Source organism: Pimephales promelas, chromosome 13 (assembly GCF_988280905.1).
Source record: "Pimephales promelas chromosome 13, fPimPro1.hap1.1, whole genome shotgun sequence".
Taxonomy (NCBI): domain Eukaryota; kingdom Metazoa; phylum Chordata; class Actinopteri; order Cypriniformes; family Leuciscidae; genus Pimephales; species Pimephales promelas.
The window spans coordinates 707,271-724,218 of NC_142781.1; the positions used below are offsets into that span (position 1 = coordinate 707,271).

General features: G+C 41.4%; 2 protein-coding genes across 2 annotated transcripts in view; both read right to left on the bottom strand.

Moving 5' to 3' along the window:
• Positions 1-162: 162 nt before the first annotated feature.
• On the bottom strand, positions 163-7,073 carry rpf2 (ribosome production factor 2 homolog). The gene is made up of 10 exons (XM_039666190.2): positions 6,937-7,073; positions 5,530-5,662; positions 5,413-5,450; positions 4,937-4,976; positions 4,756-4,837; positions 4,397-4,473; positions 4,232-4,331; positions 2,100-2,202; positions 1,511-1,655; positions 163-472 (listed from the first exon to the last, which is right to left on the bottom strand). Exons 1-10 carry the CDS (start codon positions 6,957-6,959, stop codon positions 293-295), a joined length of 921 nt encoding a protein of 306 aa, XP_039522124.2. The 5' UTR covers positions 6,960-7,073; the 3' UTR covers positions 163-292.
• Positions 7,074-8,216: 1,143 nt separating this feature from the next.
• LOC120475491 (uncharacterized) overlaps positions 8,217-16,948 on the bottom strand; it is a 28,552-nt gene continuing 19,820 nt past the window's right edge. Inside the window, exons 17-23 of the mRNA XM_039666180.2 lie at positions 16,676-16,798; positions 16,411-16,539; positions 13,639-13,831; positions 12,771-12,895; positions 11,235-11,425; positions 9,186-9,319; positions 8,217-9,073 (exon numbers count right to left, since the gene is read on the bottom strand). Coding sequence (XP_039522114.2) covers positions 8,841-9,073; positions 9,186-9,319; positions 11,235-11,425; positions 12,771-12,895; positions 13,639-13,831; positions 16,411-16,539; positions 16,676-16,798 — 1,128 coding nt within the window. The 3' untranslated portion in view covers positions 8,217-8,840. The remainder of the gene's footprint in view (positions 9,074-9,185; positions 9,320-11,234; positions 11,426-12,770; positions 12,896-13,638; positions 13,832-16,410; positions 16,540-16,675; positions 16,799-16,948) is intronic.

Here is a 16,948-nt window from a genome sequence, read left to right on the forward strand (position 1 = left end):
GTTGTCATTAGTTTCACTATTCAGAGGTAAATAATCATCCAGATCGCAGATCAGACTCACATTTGCAAGAAAAATAATGAGTGACTCCAGTTATTTCTGTTTCTGGGACAGAAGATGAATGATTAGTCTGAACACACACACACACACACACACACACACACCTTATCTGGAAAAATCTGTTTATTGCATCATATTTCCATGAGGATCTGGTAGAGAAGGTGTGTGAAAGCTCTGAAGTGTAAAACACACTCCATCAGTCCGCAGTCTCGTGTGTGTGTGTGTGTGTGTGTGTTCAGACATCAGTCTTGGCCGTCTTCGGGGACACACTCTCGGTCGGCTCTCCTCTCCTCTTCCTCGTCCTCAGGCCCTTCATCTTGCGCGTCTGCAGTTTGTCCAGGTTCTGCTTCTGCATGTGTAAGCGGCCAAACCTGGTGCCAAAGGCATCATGGGAGATGTTCTTCTTCTTCTTGGGCTGAGGGTGAGATGAAGAAGCACACGACTGTCACAGGAGCATCATCTGGAGCTCGTACACAGATCAAACCCCTCACTATCATTGCTTTGATTACTGCTTATTGTATATTTGTATTTTAGTTCCAGTAAAGAATCAAAGGCTGCTGTGTACTTGGATCTGTCTTCATTATTATCTGATTACTCCATTACTTAAGTAATCCATGTCGTTACTCCAGCAGTGATGAACACAAGCCCAGAACAGGCTCAACTCGGACTTCTGTTACTATTATTAATTAATTATTATTGTTATGTTTGTTTACAAATGTTCTCTTGTACATTATACTGCTTTAAATTTTGTCAAGGGCTTCTTTACATTTATATTTTCTTTCATTTAGTTATATTTCTTTACATTTATATATTTTTTATGCTACACTACTGAATGCCAGAGATGCAAGTTAAATAAAATGTTCAAGTAAAATTGTTGCTTTTTGGTGGAAAATGAATTGTTTAGATTCATCAAATTAGCCGATAGATTAATCTGTACAAAAATAGTTGTTGGTGTCAGCCCTAATTAAAATTACACAATTTAACACAGATGATTAAAAGTGAATAAAATTATGAAAGTTATTGAAACTGAACAATTCCTTATATCATCTTTCAGCAGGTGCTGCACAACAGAGGTTTACTGTTAAAATGAACATGAGGAAAATGTGATAATCCTCAAAAACTTCACTTTCTAATTGTATTATATTTCCATTGAGCAGTGGTGTGTAGAACAGTGATATCAACATGACTGACAGCTCCTCTGAACACATGATCACCAAAGCCAAATCAACAGGTGGTCGTTTGACGCAGTGCAGGTTCTGTCGCATACTGCCTAAAACTCAGCTTTTATCCGTTTACATGCAAACAACGTTTTCCCAAATCTCCACTCTGGCCAGAGTTTGTAGAAGGAAGTGTTTTCAGAGGCCAATTCTCCATTAGTGAGTAAACGAAGGGCACAAACAGGGAAATATCTATATATAATAACCATGTGTGTGTGTGTATGTGTGTGTCGGACCTTCACTCCTTTGGGTTTCCTGTGGGCGGTTCTGTACAGGTCGTCTGAGGCCATGTGACTCCTCCTCATGGTGAAGTCGAAGGACGGGCCCATGTCCTCCAGCTCCACCCGGGGCGTCCGGCAGCCCGACTTCTTCAGCAGCACCCTGTGGGAACACTGCGGTCAGGAGTGTGTGTGTGTGAGTCGTCACACTTTCAGTACAACTGAAGATGTAATCAGCTGATTGGTCAGTTTGAACAGCTCACATTTGGGCTAAAAAGATGATTGTGACTGTTGCTCTTTTACTCTCTCATCATCTCATACATCTATTTTGTAAGTACTTTAAGTGTAACCGTGACCATACTGTCATTACACCCTTTTAATTACATGATGTGCTAACTAGCTTTCATTAGGTATTGACTTTGCAGTGCTAAACATAGCAATATATAGCTGCGCTAATCCCTGTCGCTGGTGTTACCGGTGTGTGGAGACGGACAAGACACACACTTCTCCACCATCTTACTGATGACATTTCTTTAGTCATTCAGCAGTCTGAACAACTGAGGGAGATACACACTTACATGTGTGTGTGTGTGTGTGTGTGTGTCACCTGTAGCTGCGCATGTAGATCCTGCCGTCCAGCGCTGTGAAGTGAAGTACGTGCTCCAGTCCAGCCAGACGCACCGCAGACACTCGCGGACCGCAGAAGAAATCTGACACACACACACACAGAGAGAGATGAGAGGACGGTCATGTGACCTGAGGAAACACTCGAATAATCAACACGGCCTACATCTGGTTATGATCACATGTGTAAAATGCTGCAGCTCGTGTATTCACTCGTATGTAGTGTACAGTTAATTACTGCGCCTCAGACGGGTCGCCACAGCAGGTCCACATGGGGGCGCCACAGAGCACACTTTAAACTGCTTTGATTGGGTGAAAGTTTGCATGGTTAGCACCCGACACTGCTGACCAACCATGAAACCAGACTAGCGTCCAGCGGTGACCGGCGTCTTCCAGCTCCAATCAGAATATATATGAGGATATTTGTTGACATCGTTGTACGCATGCGCGAGTCGTTGGGTGGCAAGAAAACAATAGAATGAGCGGCTGTAAAGACACGACAAGCACTTTCAAGAGAGTTTAGCAGGCAAAATCCACAATATATAAGCACTTTAATATCTGAGGTTTGGAGAGAAGCTCAAAATTTGTATTGGTGACAAAATTGAAGTTATTCAAAGCCCATATGTGATTTGGGATGTCAAAAGACGTCGGTCCGACTCGCCCGTGTCTTGGCCACTATAATCTGCTGGGGAGACATTTATTCTTATTTAATAGAAACCCCTGGACCCTTCACTCATGAAAGATTAAATGCTTTCAGAAGTCGGGAGGCCTATGATTATTTTATTTCTCGAAAAGTTGGGCCGATCTTTTCTGCCAAACAGAAAGCAGTGATAGTGCTAAAAGCAACATGACATCATGACTTTTGCTTCAAATCAAGTGGCATGTTATCTTTATGCATTTTGAGCTATGCGTGTATGTAAATGAAGCAAAATGTAGATCTACATCTGGGTAGTGATATTTTTTCCTAGGATGGTAGGGGAAGGCTCATAAATGGTATTAGCCACAGTGACGGGGTAGGTGTAGGTCATATTTAAATACAGTAATGTAACATTAAGTCAATGGCATTCATAAACACGCTGAAAAGCGATTATGCGTATTGGAAATACAAATTGGCGTGTTATACATGCGCCATTTCATGAGATCAGTCTGTTAAAGCAGAGGTTAGACCTGGCCAGAGTCACAGCGTGGGTGATGGCAGAACGGAGAAATAATCACTGCTCACTGCGACTGCAAAGCCGGGTGAGTCTTCATTGATCAGTGTTCTTATTTATTTATTTATTTAAAATGAAATGAAAAACTTTTTTATCAGGCCCCCAACAACCTTACAATCGACCACACAGCAAGAGTGAACCATCCTCTTTTCTAAATCCTCCTCCAAACGTGCAAAACAATCAAATTACAGGCATCTAGCGGTGTTTCCTGCCACACGATTCCCATGATGCAACGCGACAAACGTAAACAATGACATCACAAAAGATCCTCCTATATCTTTAAATCAAAGTTACTTGATCTGCCTTATAACGGATGAGTTAAATGTCTATTTCTGCTTTGTTGTTCACTTCTGTCTTTGTCCATTCTTTATTTAATGGTTTTCATTTTTTACAGAAAACTGGTCAACAGTAGTTTTTAATTGTGCTTCAGAAATTTATTTTAATTTTGAAACCTGTGAAAATATTTTGCCTAAACATGAAATATACATCACTATATAAAAACATGAAAGACTTTGTTTATATTATTTTTAACCACAGCAAATGTTAAATCCATTGAAGAAGTGCCTTGATTTCTCTTTAACCCTTGACAGTTTGTCCTTTATTTGTGTGGTAGTTCATCAACCAGTATTTTTTTCTAATCGCACCGGATTTAGAGCAGTAACACAGAAAATTAACAAATGTTAAAATACGGATTCTGCTCGGAGTGAACCGATTCTGAACCGGTCTGTGTTCAAGTGCTGGTCTGAATGCTGCCTTCTGATTGGCTGATGCCGTTTAACACACAGGAAGTTGGATTATCGCCATAACGTGCATGAGACATGAGTCCAACACAAGAGACCTGATGAAGTCTTGATCAAACATCAGATACAGTGTGTGTGTGTGTGTGTGTGTGTGTGAGACGCACCTGTCAGGACGCTCCTCAGGCGCTGGTGCTCGCGGTCCGTGTCGAACAGCTCTCCGGCGAACACCAGCAGGGGTTTAGTTCCCACGGGACACGTGTCCTTCTACACACACAGCTCACGTTACACTCCCGTCACACACACACACACACACCAGCACGGCTGCTCACCTTCAGGGTCTTCAGAGACACACACTGCTCCACACCCAGCTCAAACATGTCCAGCACGTGGAAGTCGAACATGCGTCCTGTGGAGGACACACACACACACACATACACACACATTAATCAGCTGATCCTCTTTTCTCCTGCTTGGACAACTTCGCATTAAAGTGAGTTCAACTAGAATGAATCTGAGAGGGGTTATTATTGTCCTGCTGTTAGTTTAACCGCTTCTTTTGTTCTCATTTGTAAGTCGCTTTGGATAAAATTTTGTTTGGAAATTGGAAAGCCAATTGTTTTGCGACATTTTCGATGATCTGCTAAATGAATAAATGTAAACACACACACACACACACACACACACGCACCGAATATGAGGTTGTTGGGTCTCTTCTTGTTGTGTGAGCCGAACAGAAACAGGGAGCAGTCGGACTTCTTGGAGAAGAACTCCTGAGGAGAGCAAACACAGGACGGTTACACACACACACACACACACACACACACACACACACACACACACACACACGCGAGTGTGAAGCATGATCTCACCAGAGCCGTGGAGTCCTCGAAGGGCCGGACCATGTTCTTCCTGTCAGCACAACACACACACATGAGATATGATCTTTCAGGCAGTGTGTGTGTGTGTGTCTCCTACAGAAGTGACTCCTCGCTCCTGATTCGCCGTGTGCTACGCTAGTCTATTAGCGGTGTAGCGTACACAGATCACGCTTCGGCCGGACAGAACACACACACACACAACAGCTGTTCTACTATTACACACCGCTGAACTCAACATAATTGTGTCTGTCCTTCAATTAAATCGGTTATAATTACGTTTAATTAAAATAAATCGCTCTGCTAATGCTGTAATCTTACAGGAACTCGTTCACATCGCTATAATATCAAAGCCCAGATGAGCCTGATTCGGGTGTTTATCTTTATATGATATATGATATTATATATGAAAGAGCTGAAGCTTCGGTTTAATGAGGAGATCAGTGTGAAGACATCAGGAGGACACTTACTTCTTATACAGCACAGCATTGGGTTTCTTCAGCGCGTACTGAAACACACACACAGAGGATGATGAACACACACACCCCCAGCTGATGAAGAGGAGGATGATGAAGATCGTAACTCACCACGTCCTTCAGGGCCTGAGAGAGCGTCTCGCTGGTGTTCCCGCCTTTGATGATCATGCAGTTCTTCAGGCCCTCCGTCAGCTTCGGCTCGCGGCTCTGCAGGAAACGCTTAGCGCGCCGCGTCTTCGCCTTACTGGACCAACACACACACACACACTATATTAGCCGTTACTGCGGAAACACACACACCGACTGTCACGCATGTGTGTGTGTGTGTTCATGGGCTCTTTACACACTTATACTGTCCCTATAGACCCTTTTTCAGTTGGTAAACATGGTGACGTTTTTTCATGGGCGGAGCTTAGGTGGTGGCAGAACGATCGCTCTGGCCGCTTCACTAACGCTAGTTAGCAAGGATTGTTAGCTTGTTTAACAATGACTGGAGAAAATCAGGTTTTATCTTAATGTGTAAGGTCACTCAGTGTCCAGGACCACGATTGTTATTTCCAAAAGTTATTTTTAACGGACAGAACCAGATTGGCCGACCCGTAGCCGCCTACACGCTCACTCGATGCATGGACGATCTGACAGGATTAGCGTACGTTACCTCGGGTGAGTGGCCTGACTTCTACGATCGTAAATAGTAACTGAGGGCATATAAATCTTCAGATGCCTATATGGTCCTGTACAAGACTTGTGTGTACGATCCGCAGTTCAGCGCCGAGACCACGACAATGTAAAGAGTGACATTACGGTGCGATTTTAATCATGTGAATATTTTCTAGAAATAAAAGTTCCAGATACAGCATATTCATTTTTCATCAATTCTTGCACCAAACACCACAACAAGATGACATTTAATAATAGTAACAATTATTTAAGCTCTTTATTATGTAGCCGAATCTGTGCTGGTTTGTATTGGCCGCCTCCAGTTTACACTTTGTTTTGCCTCCAGCTAGCGCCGTGACGTAACTGTGACGTCGGCGCAAAAGGGGTCTATACTCTCTCTAATGTGTGTGTTCATGGGGTCTTTACTGGAGGAACACACACACTGACTGTCACGTGTGTATGTTTTCATGGGCTCTCTACAGTCACTTATTCTGTCCCTATACTCTCTCTAATGTGTGTGTTTTCATGGTCTCTTTACTGAATGAACAACACACACACACTGACTTTCACACGTGTGTGTGTGTGTGTGTTCATGGGCTCTTTTCACTCACTTGTACTGTCCCTAACGTTACTCTCTCTTTTGTATAATACACACACACACACACACACAATAACAAAGTATATCCATGTGACACCGAGAGAAGACAGTGAACGGCACGTTATTTTCTCGTGTCTCCGGCGAAGACTCGCCCTGCTCCTGATCTCACACACACACACACACACACACTAACTGTCCTGCTAAACACACGTTCACTACAGCGACAACAGGGGAATGTGGAGTTTTGATAGTTTACTTACACGATCCCGTCCAGATGCGTCATGTTTAAGAGTCTGTCTGCAGTGATGGGAACACGTGAAGCTGCTCAGTGAAGCCAGAACAACGATCCCGGCTTCCGGTCGTTTCAAAATACAGGTCTCTCTCTCTTCTGCAGCGTAAAAAGAGGGACAAACTATATCATTGTAACAATACAACTATATTTAACTTACATAAAATTGGATAGAAATTTGGCTCAAACAGCTTTACTGACAACCCCATATTGTATATACTAAGCTGGAATAAAGACAGGAGTGTTTCCCACAGGATGGTGTGAGTCTGCAGGGGTCAGGGGTCATGCTCCCACAAAACAACATTTTGTACATTTTAAAGTTAAATTCATTGATCTGATACTTTAAATTCAGTGTGCAAACTGAACAGGAATAGCATTGACTCGCACCTGAACTTGACTCATGATTGAGCATCTACATTACATTCACAATTGTGTTTCAGGGAGCCAAAAAATTAGAAAAATATAATTATAAATTTTTTATTTCTATGACAGTAATAGTGTTTATATGGTAAAATGAACGTAAATCAAATGTTTCATACGATACAGTAAGGAAATAACAATACTTGTGTCCTTATTTCTTCACTTGCAGGAGATAAACCTTAAAGCTTTTATTTTGGAGGTAGGTCCAGCTGGCTCATTTATGACGCAACGGCGCCCCCTCGTGGACGAACAGTGTAAGATGCAGGGGTTCCCAGACATGTTCTCTCTGCAGGAGATGCTTTCTGTCTGCAAATTGTGAAATACTTTAAATTTGGACTGGAAACGAGACAAAAATACCAAGTGAGAAATCAGTTTTTGCAGGGTAACGTCATTAGATTGCAATTATTTACAATGAAAAAGTTTAGCATTTTACAAATCAACTACATATTACAATAAGAATCACAATATATATTACAATAAGAATCAGGTAAAAGTTTATACCCTCTCTCTGTTGGCTCTTCCATCCACTAAAGCTCTTTAATGTTCCCATTAGTGGCCACAGTCATAGCAAACTTAGCATTTACAGCATTTTATTTGTACCATTTTATAAATTTACACTGTTTCAAATTTCTCAAAAAAAAAAAAAAAAAAATAAAAAAGGTTTTGACAAATAAGATGTCTGATTATAGTCTTTAAAAAAAATAATGTTTGAAAAATCTTTGGAAAAGTCATTTATTTTTCAGACTGTGTACGAGCCGTGGACGAAGTGTTTGACGTCTTCAGATTTCATTCAATCAAACCAGATCACACACACACACACACACACACAGCTGCTTTAGAAGATATATTTATTGTAAAAAGGTCAGACATAACCCAGTTAACAGACACTGATGCTGGGGACTGGAGGCAAACACACTGAGCAACATTCAGCCATGACAGTGCTGATCACATGACCGCATTAGGGTGAACGAGAGCAAACCTCAGAGTTCATCAGCAGGAGACGCTTCAGACCCACATCCATCCATGACAGTCTCTCGGAGACACACACACACACACACACGTGAAAACACAAGAGGGAAGATGCGTGAAGTGATAAAACCAATCAAAACACACAACACACACACACACGGTGAAAAGAGAAACTGCATATGGAGGAAATCGTCGCACGTCACACACACCGAAGCTCCTCGCGTCGGGTCACATGTGAGCGTTGCATCATCAGCCTCATGGACAGCATCAGAACATTCATATCTCATAGATAGGTTAAACACACACACATATATATATAAAACACATTAATTTACATAATTAGATTAGAATTCATGTGTTAAAGAGACGGACGATCTGATTGATGCAACCAGTATAAGGGAAGAGTTTAAAAGCATTAAAACACGGGCTCGAGTCCTAAAAGCCTGAAGATTGGCACGATCAGACACTACACCCTGTAAACGTGCGTCAGAAGCACTTCCTGAAGACGATGTGCGGGCCGAACTCCTGGTACTCCTGCGCACTGATCCAGGCCCCGCTCAGCTCGGCTCTGCTGGCCAGCGCCGCCCCACCGCTCCACACGGACGAGTCCCGCTCCGGAGGACTGACGACCCGCACACACACACTCAGATCCGACGCACACACACCACACACCTCCTGCTGGAGCCGCTCCGGGAGGCCTGGCAGCAGCGTGTTCCCGCCTGCACACACACACAGCCATGTGTTAGAGATCCTGCCCTCTAATTGGCCAGAGCACACACACACTCAGTCACATGGGTTAGATTCTAGCTTCTGATTGGCCAGCACACACACCTGACAGGAGGATGTTTCCCATGAAGCTGCGCCGGAGGTCGATGTCCGACTGCATGATGGACCTGAACACGCTCTCCTGCATCCCATAATGATCTCGTCCAATCAGCTCCGGCCTGAAGAGGATTTCAGGAGCCCTGTGAATGTGAACACATGAGACTGTGAGAGGGTGAATCTGGAGATGAAGCCCCTGATGTACTCATTTGCAGCAGTGTTGCAGATCCCACTTCTACGACGTACGCATTTCTCCACGCACATATCGGCATTTATAAAAAATAAACGTGGCGTAAATAAGTGCGCACCGTAAGGATGCTCTTGTCCGTGCGTACGCACTCTTTTAGAAGAGTGTGCGTTTTGGTGACACCGATGGTGAGCTGGAGTTAAATCTTCATATTGAGTCCATCATAAGTGCATGTTCTCAATAATAATTCAACCCTTGTGCATCAATTAAAAAAGTTACTTGTAGGTACCATCTCGTAGTCTTCGGTCTAATAGGTATATTGCCTTAGTCATCCCGAACGTCCGCACAGCATTTGGCCAAAAATCCTTCCAGTTTGCAGCAGCTAAGGACTGGAAACAATTACAAAAAACCCTAAAACTTGAAGCACTTATATCACCTGTTGCCTTTAAACAACTTCTCTCAGAACACATGACTGATATATGGACCTGTTAATTGTTTTTAGCCTTTTTTTCTTTTGTCTGCATGGTACAATGGACCTCTTTCAGCTGCATTGTCAGAGTTTTCATTTATTTATACCTTTTTAACATAAAAACATTTGAGTGTTTTAATTTTGGTTACCCAATAGAGTTATATGTTCCTTTTTTTGACCTTGTATTGTCTTTCTTTTTTTATTGTGTAACTTATTGTTGTCTTGCACTTTTATCACCTTATCTTGGCCAGGTCGCCGTTGTAAATGAGAATGTGTTCTCAATCGGCCTACCTGGTAAAATAAAGGTTAAATAAAATAAAAAAAATAAAAAGGTAAAAAAAGGACAATGCCCATGTCAAAAAACGGTCCTAAAAATGTGACTCGGAGCAGACTTAAGTTTGGTATCATTTTAAAGAAGACCCTTTGCAGATTATTGCTGAAGTAAAAAAAATAATAAGTAAACCCCCAAAAAAGTTATATAGGTATAAGTTTATGAAAATTATTTATAAAAAATATATATTTTATAAATCAGGTTGAACTCAAAACTTCCATAAATCTAAATAGGTTGTGTTCCAAATTTGAGGAGGATTTCTCAAAAAATGAGCTTTGGGTAACAGTTTGTTTGGTTGTAGTGACATATTTTCCCCATTGGGTGGCAGCAAAACCCCACTGGAGTTTACAGTGATTGGATCTGAATTTGCAGTTCTTCTCTCTCAGTATTACAAACACACACATATTTTTTTATAACACACTCTGACATCCATACCAACACACCCACACAAATATCATTGCATAATTTACCCAGTTGGCTCTATAATATGCCGAAGCAGAAAACAGGAATAAAGCGATATTTGTTTTATAGGCCAAACTTAAAAAAAAATGACACTATCTGATAAAAAAAAAAATAGTAAAAAATAAAATTTTGAAGCCTTGCCGTCAGAATGAAAGCCTTGCCATTTTTAACCCCCGGTTCAGTTAACTATAAAATAATGCAGTTTTAATGGGGACATTTTTGTCCAAAAAGTGACTTAAAAAATGTGTCCAAAAAGGTGAATCTTAAAAAATATTTTTTTAAGAAAATGACGGTGAAATAGTAAAATTCCAATAAAAATACACACCTGTGCCAATCTTTTTTGCAGTTAGCTTTAACACAGGCAAAGTGATCAAAAAAACAAAACTGAAAAGGACAAAAACGTAATCTATTAAATCTGCATATAACGAAGGTCGGATTTATATCCGTTTTGCAAAAACACATTTATGTGTCCAGGTGTGAACGGAATCGGTACTTATTATCCGGATAACTTATCTGGATACAGATCGCATGTTAATACCAGGTGTAAATGGGGTCAGAGTCTAGTGGGAGGCAGACACACACACACACACACACGAGCGGGTCAGTTACCGGAAGCGTTCAGAGCCCAGCGAGACGAGCCGTCCGTCAGGGAGTGTGTACTGAACCTCAGAGGAGGCCGATCCTGCAGTCTTCAGCGCCGCTTCATAATCCAGAGCCACACAGCAGCTGCTCTCCTTCATCTCACGCACGATCTCCAGCTCCGCTGACGTGCGCATACACACACCCTGCTCCAGCAGCAGCTGCACACACACACACACACACACACAGGTGTTGGTTTTGTGCTCTCCTACAACAGGTTTTCCTGCTTGAATGTTTTATTTCCCCCATATCCTCCACTGTTGCGACCGGTGGTCCAGCCGCGATGGCAAAGAGCACTCACTGTTTCTCGTTCATCTTTAATATTACGGGTAACACTTTACAATAAGGTTCATTAGTTAACATTAACTAAGAATGAACAATACTACTTCAGCATTTGTTAATGTTAATTTCAACATTTACTAATACTTTATTAAAATCTTGTTAACATTAGTTAATGCACTGTGAACATGAACAAACAATGAACAGCTGGATTTGTATTAACTAGGGGTGTAACGGTACATGTGAAGAGTTCAGATGCAAAAGCCTCTAAATGCCATTTGAAATTTTTTTTTTCTTTAATGATGATTTTTATCAAACTTGTATATTTAAGTTCAGTAATTTCACTTAACAATTAATAGGTAATTATCATTGCCATTTAAGTGAAATTACTGAACTTAAATATACAAGCTTGATAAAAATGATAATTCTAGAAGAAAATTTCAAATGGCATTTAGAGGCTTTTGCATCTGAACTCTTCATATATTCGTATTGAACCGTTTCGGTTCGAAGCTTCCGGTTCGGTACACATACAAACCGAACGATTGCTCACACTTGAAAACTCACACTTATTTAAAAATATATATTTTCTTTAAACAAATAGTAAATTTCTCTGGCATTTCTTTCTTTTTGCTGTATCGAAAACGTACCGAACCGTGACTTTAAAACCGAGGTACGTACCGAACCGTGATTTGTGTACCATTACACCCCTAGTATTAACTAACGTTAACAAAGATTAACAAAAACAGAAACAAATGTATTGCTCATGGTTAGTTCATGTTAACTAATGTTTAATATTGTAAAGTGTTACCATATTATGCATTTTATGTACTGATTCCATTTATATTTAGACTTTTCCTTCCAAAATATTTTAGTTTATAGTATTTATAGTATTTGTTGTCTAACAGAGTAACTTCTGTAAATGTCACACACAAACATTACGAGGCAACCAGCAGTGGGAACGCCCTCCAGAGACGCGTCGCTTGTAGTGTGAACGGGGCTTAAGTTATTGCACATTAAAAGAAGACAGATAAAAATATCCATCACTTTTATGATTTGACATGTCTTAGCAGTTTCTCAGCAGGAGAATGTCCAAATGTAGTTTGTTTTAATCAAAATGTTTATCAAACGATACCTTTCGACTCTCCTTGCAATAGTTTGAGTTATTCGTCTGTGTACTTTACTTTTTTGGGTCTGGTTAGTGTGTGTGTGTGTGTGTGTGTGTGTGACCTTCTGCAGCTGCAGGGTGACGTCGGCTCCGGCGAGGTTGAAGCGCTGCACGGCATGAGGGAGACAGTAACCCTCGAACACGGGAACACTGTGACTGACACCGTCTCCAGAGTCCAGCACCACACCTGAACACACACACACTCCACTTCAAAGCTTTCAGATGACTTTACCCTCCAGATGATGATCTGATAAGAGTCTGAACCATCAACTAAAGTCTTTCAGTATAACTGTACAAACGTCCTCCAGCTCTCTCTGCTGTCAAATCTGACCTGATTTTATCAAGTAAACAACAATAACTTTAATATTGTTAGTTATATTCCAACTGGACTGAAGCCAGACATCATTTATTATATAAATCATGTCTCAAGTATGAGGAAAGTTTGTTCATCTCTCAATCATTTGATTGCTTAGGTTATGATCAAAGCTCTAGTTTTAAAACATATACATAATATGTCTTCATAAGAAGATATTTATATGCAAGTATCCGCTATACTGTTATAAAGACCGCATTGATTTACTTTACAAGCATCAGAATCTCATCTTTCGGTCCATTATCAGCATCTGCAGCACATGCTCAGTTTGAGTCGGAAGAAAACAGAGCCGTTTCCCCCATATTCTCACTGCACCACCAACGCCTGATCGATCAGATCATGAATCATGATGCTCAAAATCTCTTTATTTTTGTTTAAAAGGTTCAAGAAACGCATTTATTTAAAGGAGCATTCAAACAGATTTGGCGTGTGTGTATTCCCAGCTAAACCCGTGCACTCGTTAGAAACACACCTACACTTTGGCCACTGAGTGTTTCATATTTGACTAAAGACTGCAAATAAAGGCTGAAATGTGTGTGTGTGTGTGTGAGACTGACCGGTGGTGCGGCCCGAGGCGTAGAGCGCCAGCACCGCCTGCAGGGCCACGAACGCCAGCGGGACGCTGAAGGCCTCGAACATCAGCTCCACCATGCGCTGCCGGTTCTGCCGCGGGTTCATGGCGGCTTCGGTCAGCAGCACCGGGTGATCCTCGGGACGCACCGCCAGACGCTGGAACGCATGATCCCAGATCTGCAGACGAGAGCAGAGCACGGTCATCAGGAGAGGAACATCCCCAACCCATCGGGTCCAGGGAACTGCTACTGACCGGGTCAAGGAATCAGATTAACACACCATCCAAACTTTATCAAAAAAGTAATGCAAGTTACTCGACAGCTCTCCTCTCCCCATGTTGAGACAAGAGGCGTTGCATTGTCTAATTTTAGTTGGTTATATCTGAAGTGAAAGCAAACATACATTTGAGAGGAAATCAGGTGTGTCATGCGGGTATATTTGATGTGAGCCGGTCTGAACCCTAAAACGATATTCTGGACAAATGTGGGCAAAATAGTCGATTTATTTGTAAAAAAATACTTCCCTTGATCTGAACGGTACAAGACTTGGCTACTTTTCCTAAGTTTGCCTCCTGAACACACAATTTTTTTGACTCAATTCTACAATGTTTAGTGGGTGAAAAAAACTCCTTAATCTTGTGTTTGGGTCAAACATGGGCACCCATAGAAATGAATGGGAAAAACTGTAATCAAAATAAGTGAAAATGAGTCACTTCATCTTTAGGTTTTAGCTCTAAGAACTTATTGGAATGATATTTTAATGTAGTTAAAAACAAAACAAAAACAAAACTAAGGATAATTTACATAGAAAATATGGTACTTTTTTGAAGTAAATAAATTCAAAAATACCCCAAAATACAAAAAAAACAAAAATGGATACACAAAACTTTAAAGAATGTGATAACATTTATAATAAATAAAAATTAGGATCACACCTGAGTCCTCTGTGCCCACATTTGTTCACAATTACAGGATGAAGGGCTATAAAGTGAATACGGGTTTAGGGCTACAGTGACAGTAGCTGAATAGTAAACGTGCCACCGCTTGTCCTTAGATAGTTCACCAAATGAATGCAAATTATGTCACTCTCTAATGTTGCAAACCTGTATTTCTTTCTTTAGCTGAACACAAAAGATGATATTTTGAAGAATGTAACCCAATAGAGAGCCTAAGTCCCTCCCCTTCCAGTCGACCACCCCGGGACCTTATTTCGGAAAAATATTGAATGGTAGTCAATGGCGAGAGACAACGAATATTTTGATCTGGTTTGAATTGTGCCCTGAATTACACATATGATGTTTGTCCATTTAAAAGGTACATTTTAATGTAAAGAAAGTCGCAGTTTGATGTGAAACCGTTGAGGTATAAGACTGTGAAAATACGTAATTACAAAAGACTACAAACCCCAAAGGTGCACATTTTCTCTCAATGAATGAAGCTAACTTTACTGAGGCTAATGTCCGTCATTGTTTCTACAGTCTTACGTTATAATCATAACGTTACGCCGTCATACCTGAGTGTTTTGTACCAGACTGCACACACACGAGCAGCGGATCTCACTCGTTGTTTCACTTCCTGGGAGATGTAGTTCACAGAGCGATTTTCACATAAAACTAAATGTTACTCTTCTGTTTTATGACAAACTGCGACGTTTTTGACTTTCAGAATTATCTTTTAAATTGACAAACATCATATGTGTAATTGAGGGCACAGTTCAGACGGAATAAAGAGATAAGTCGTCTCTCGCCATTGACTACCATTCATATTTTTTCTGAAATAAGGTCCCATGAGCCGGAAGCGGAGGGGCGGGACTTAGGTTCTCTATAGCTGCTTCCACAGGAGAGAGAGACCTATACACTGGGGACCAGAGCTGTTGGGTCACCCACATTCTTCAAAATAAATTATTTTCAACACAAGAAACAAACTTGTAGTAAATGACAATTTTCATGTTTGAGGAACTATCCCTTAAAACAAAACAGACAATAACTCACTGACTGAGAACGTTAAGAATGAATGTATAATGTATACAGTGAAGTCTATTAAAGTTACTATGTAGTGTTTTAATTTCATATTTGATCATTTAATTACTTCAATGCTACTGCTAAACACCTCCTGTATGGGAAAAAATAAAGCACTGTTTATTTAATTAGTACATTAAGTTATCTTCGCCGCTTTGGCCTAAATGTCAGCCCTTTTTATATTAGATTGTGTTACCCAAAGCTTTGTTTTTAAAATAGGGACATTAGTTTGGCTGTAATGCAAAAGAGTAAACTTGAAACCGAACCGTGAACAGAAAGACGTGTTTGCCACACGGCCCAGCCCTGCTTCACACACACACACACACACACACACATGTAACAGCACTAAACATGTGCTCACGGTATTAGTGACCCTGACTGAGAAGAGTCTGATCCAAGCATTTACATACTTTCCCCCGTTGATCAGATTATGTCAGGTCTACATCTAGGATCAGAAATAACTGGATTGTTCAGGTGTTTACATAAAGGCTTTCAGTGCAGCTGATCCATCAATCTGATTATCAACAGGTTACGGAGTGCATGTGAACCACAGCAGTGAAGCGTTTCAATGGGAATCTGTGAACGTTTGGACACACCAGTGAAAATGTGGACAGTCTTCATACTGTAGTGTAGCGGTGTATAAATCCCTCTCAAACCAAGCAGCGTTCATGTCATTAGCAGGATTTAAACATACAGCAGTGAGGGGAACATTAAAGCCGTTCCTCTTAAGAGCACTCACCATCTCCATCTCATCCCAGTTGCGCACGATGCCGTTCCTGATGGGATACTTCAGCGCCAGCACTCCTCTCATGTGCTGCGCATCGTGCCCGATGTAGACCGCCCGGTCCACGCTACCGCTCAGCACTTCCTGGAGAACCAGACCATCATCACCATCAGTCCACACCAACACCACACGGCTGAGCTGCTCAAAGTCCAGCCAGTCCTATCTGACTAACATTTTTTTCCGTCACGGCATCGATGTACCAGAGTGAGAGAGCGAGTACCTCATATTTGGGCCGGCCGATGACCGTGGGGAACACTGTGGTTGGAAGGTCCTGGTCTGCAAACCCTGCCTTTATCAGACCCGACCCGCTGTCCAGCACGATGGCCGTCTGATAATCACTCATCTAACTCAGGGAAGAAAGCAGACACGGCAGCTCAGGCTCACACACAGATGAGAAAACCCAAACCTTAGTGAACTTGTAAGCCCAGAATGCACCAAGTTCGCAGCTCACTCGAGACTAGGACAGAGCCTCAAATAGTTACGACTAAACTAT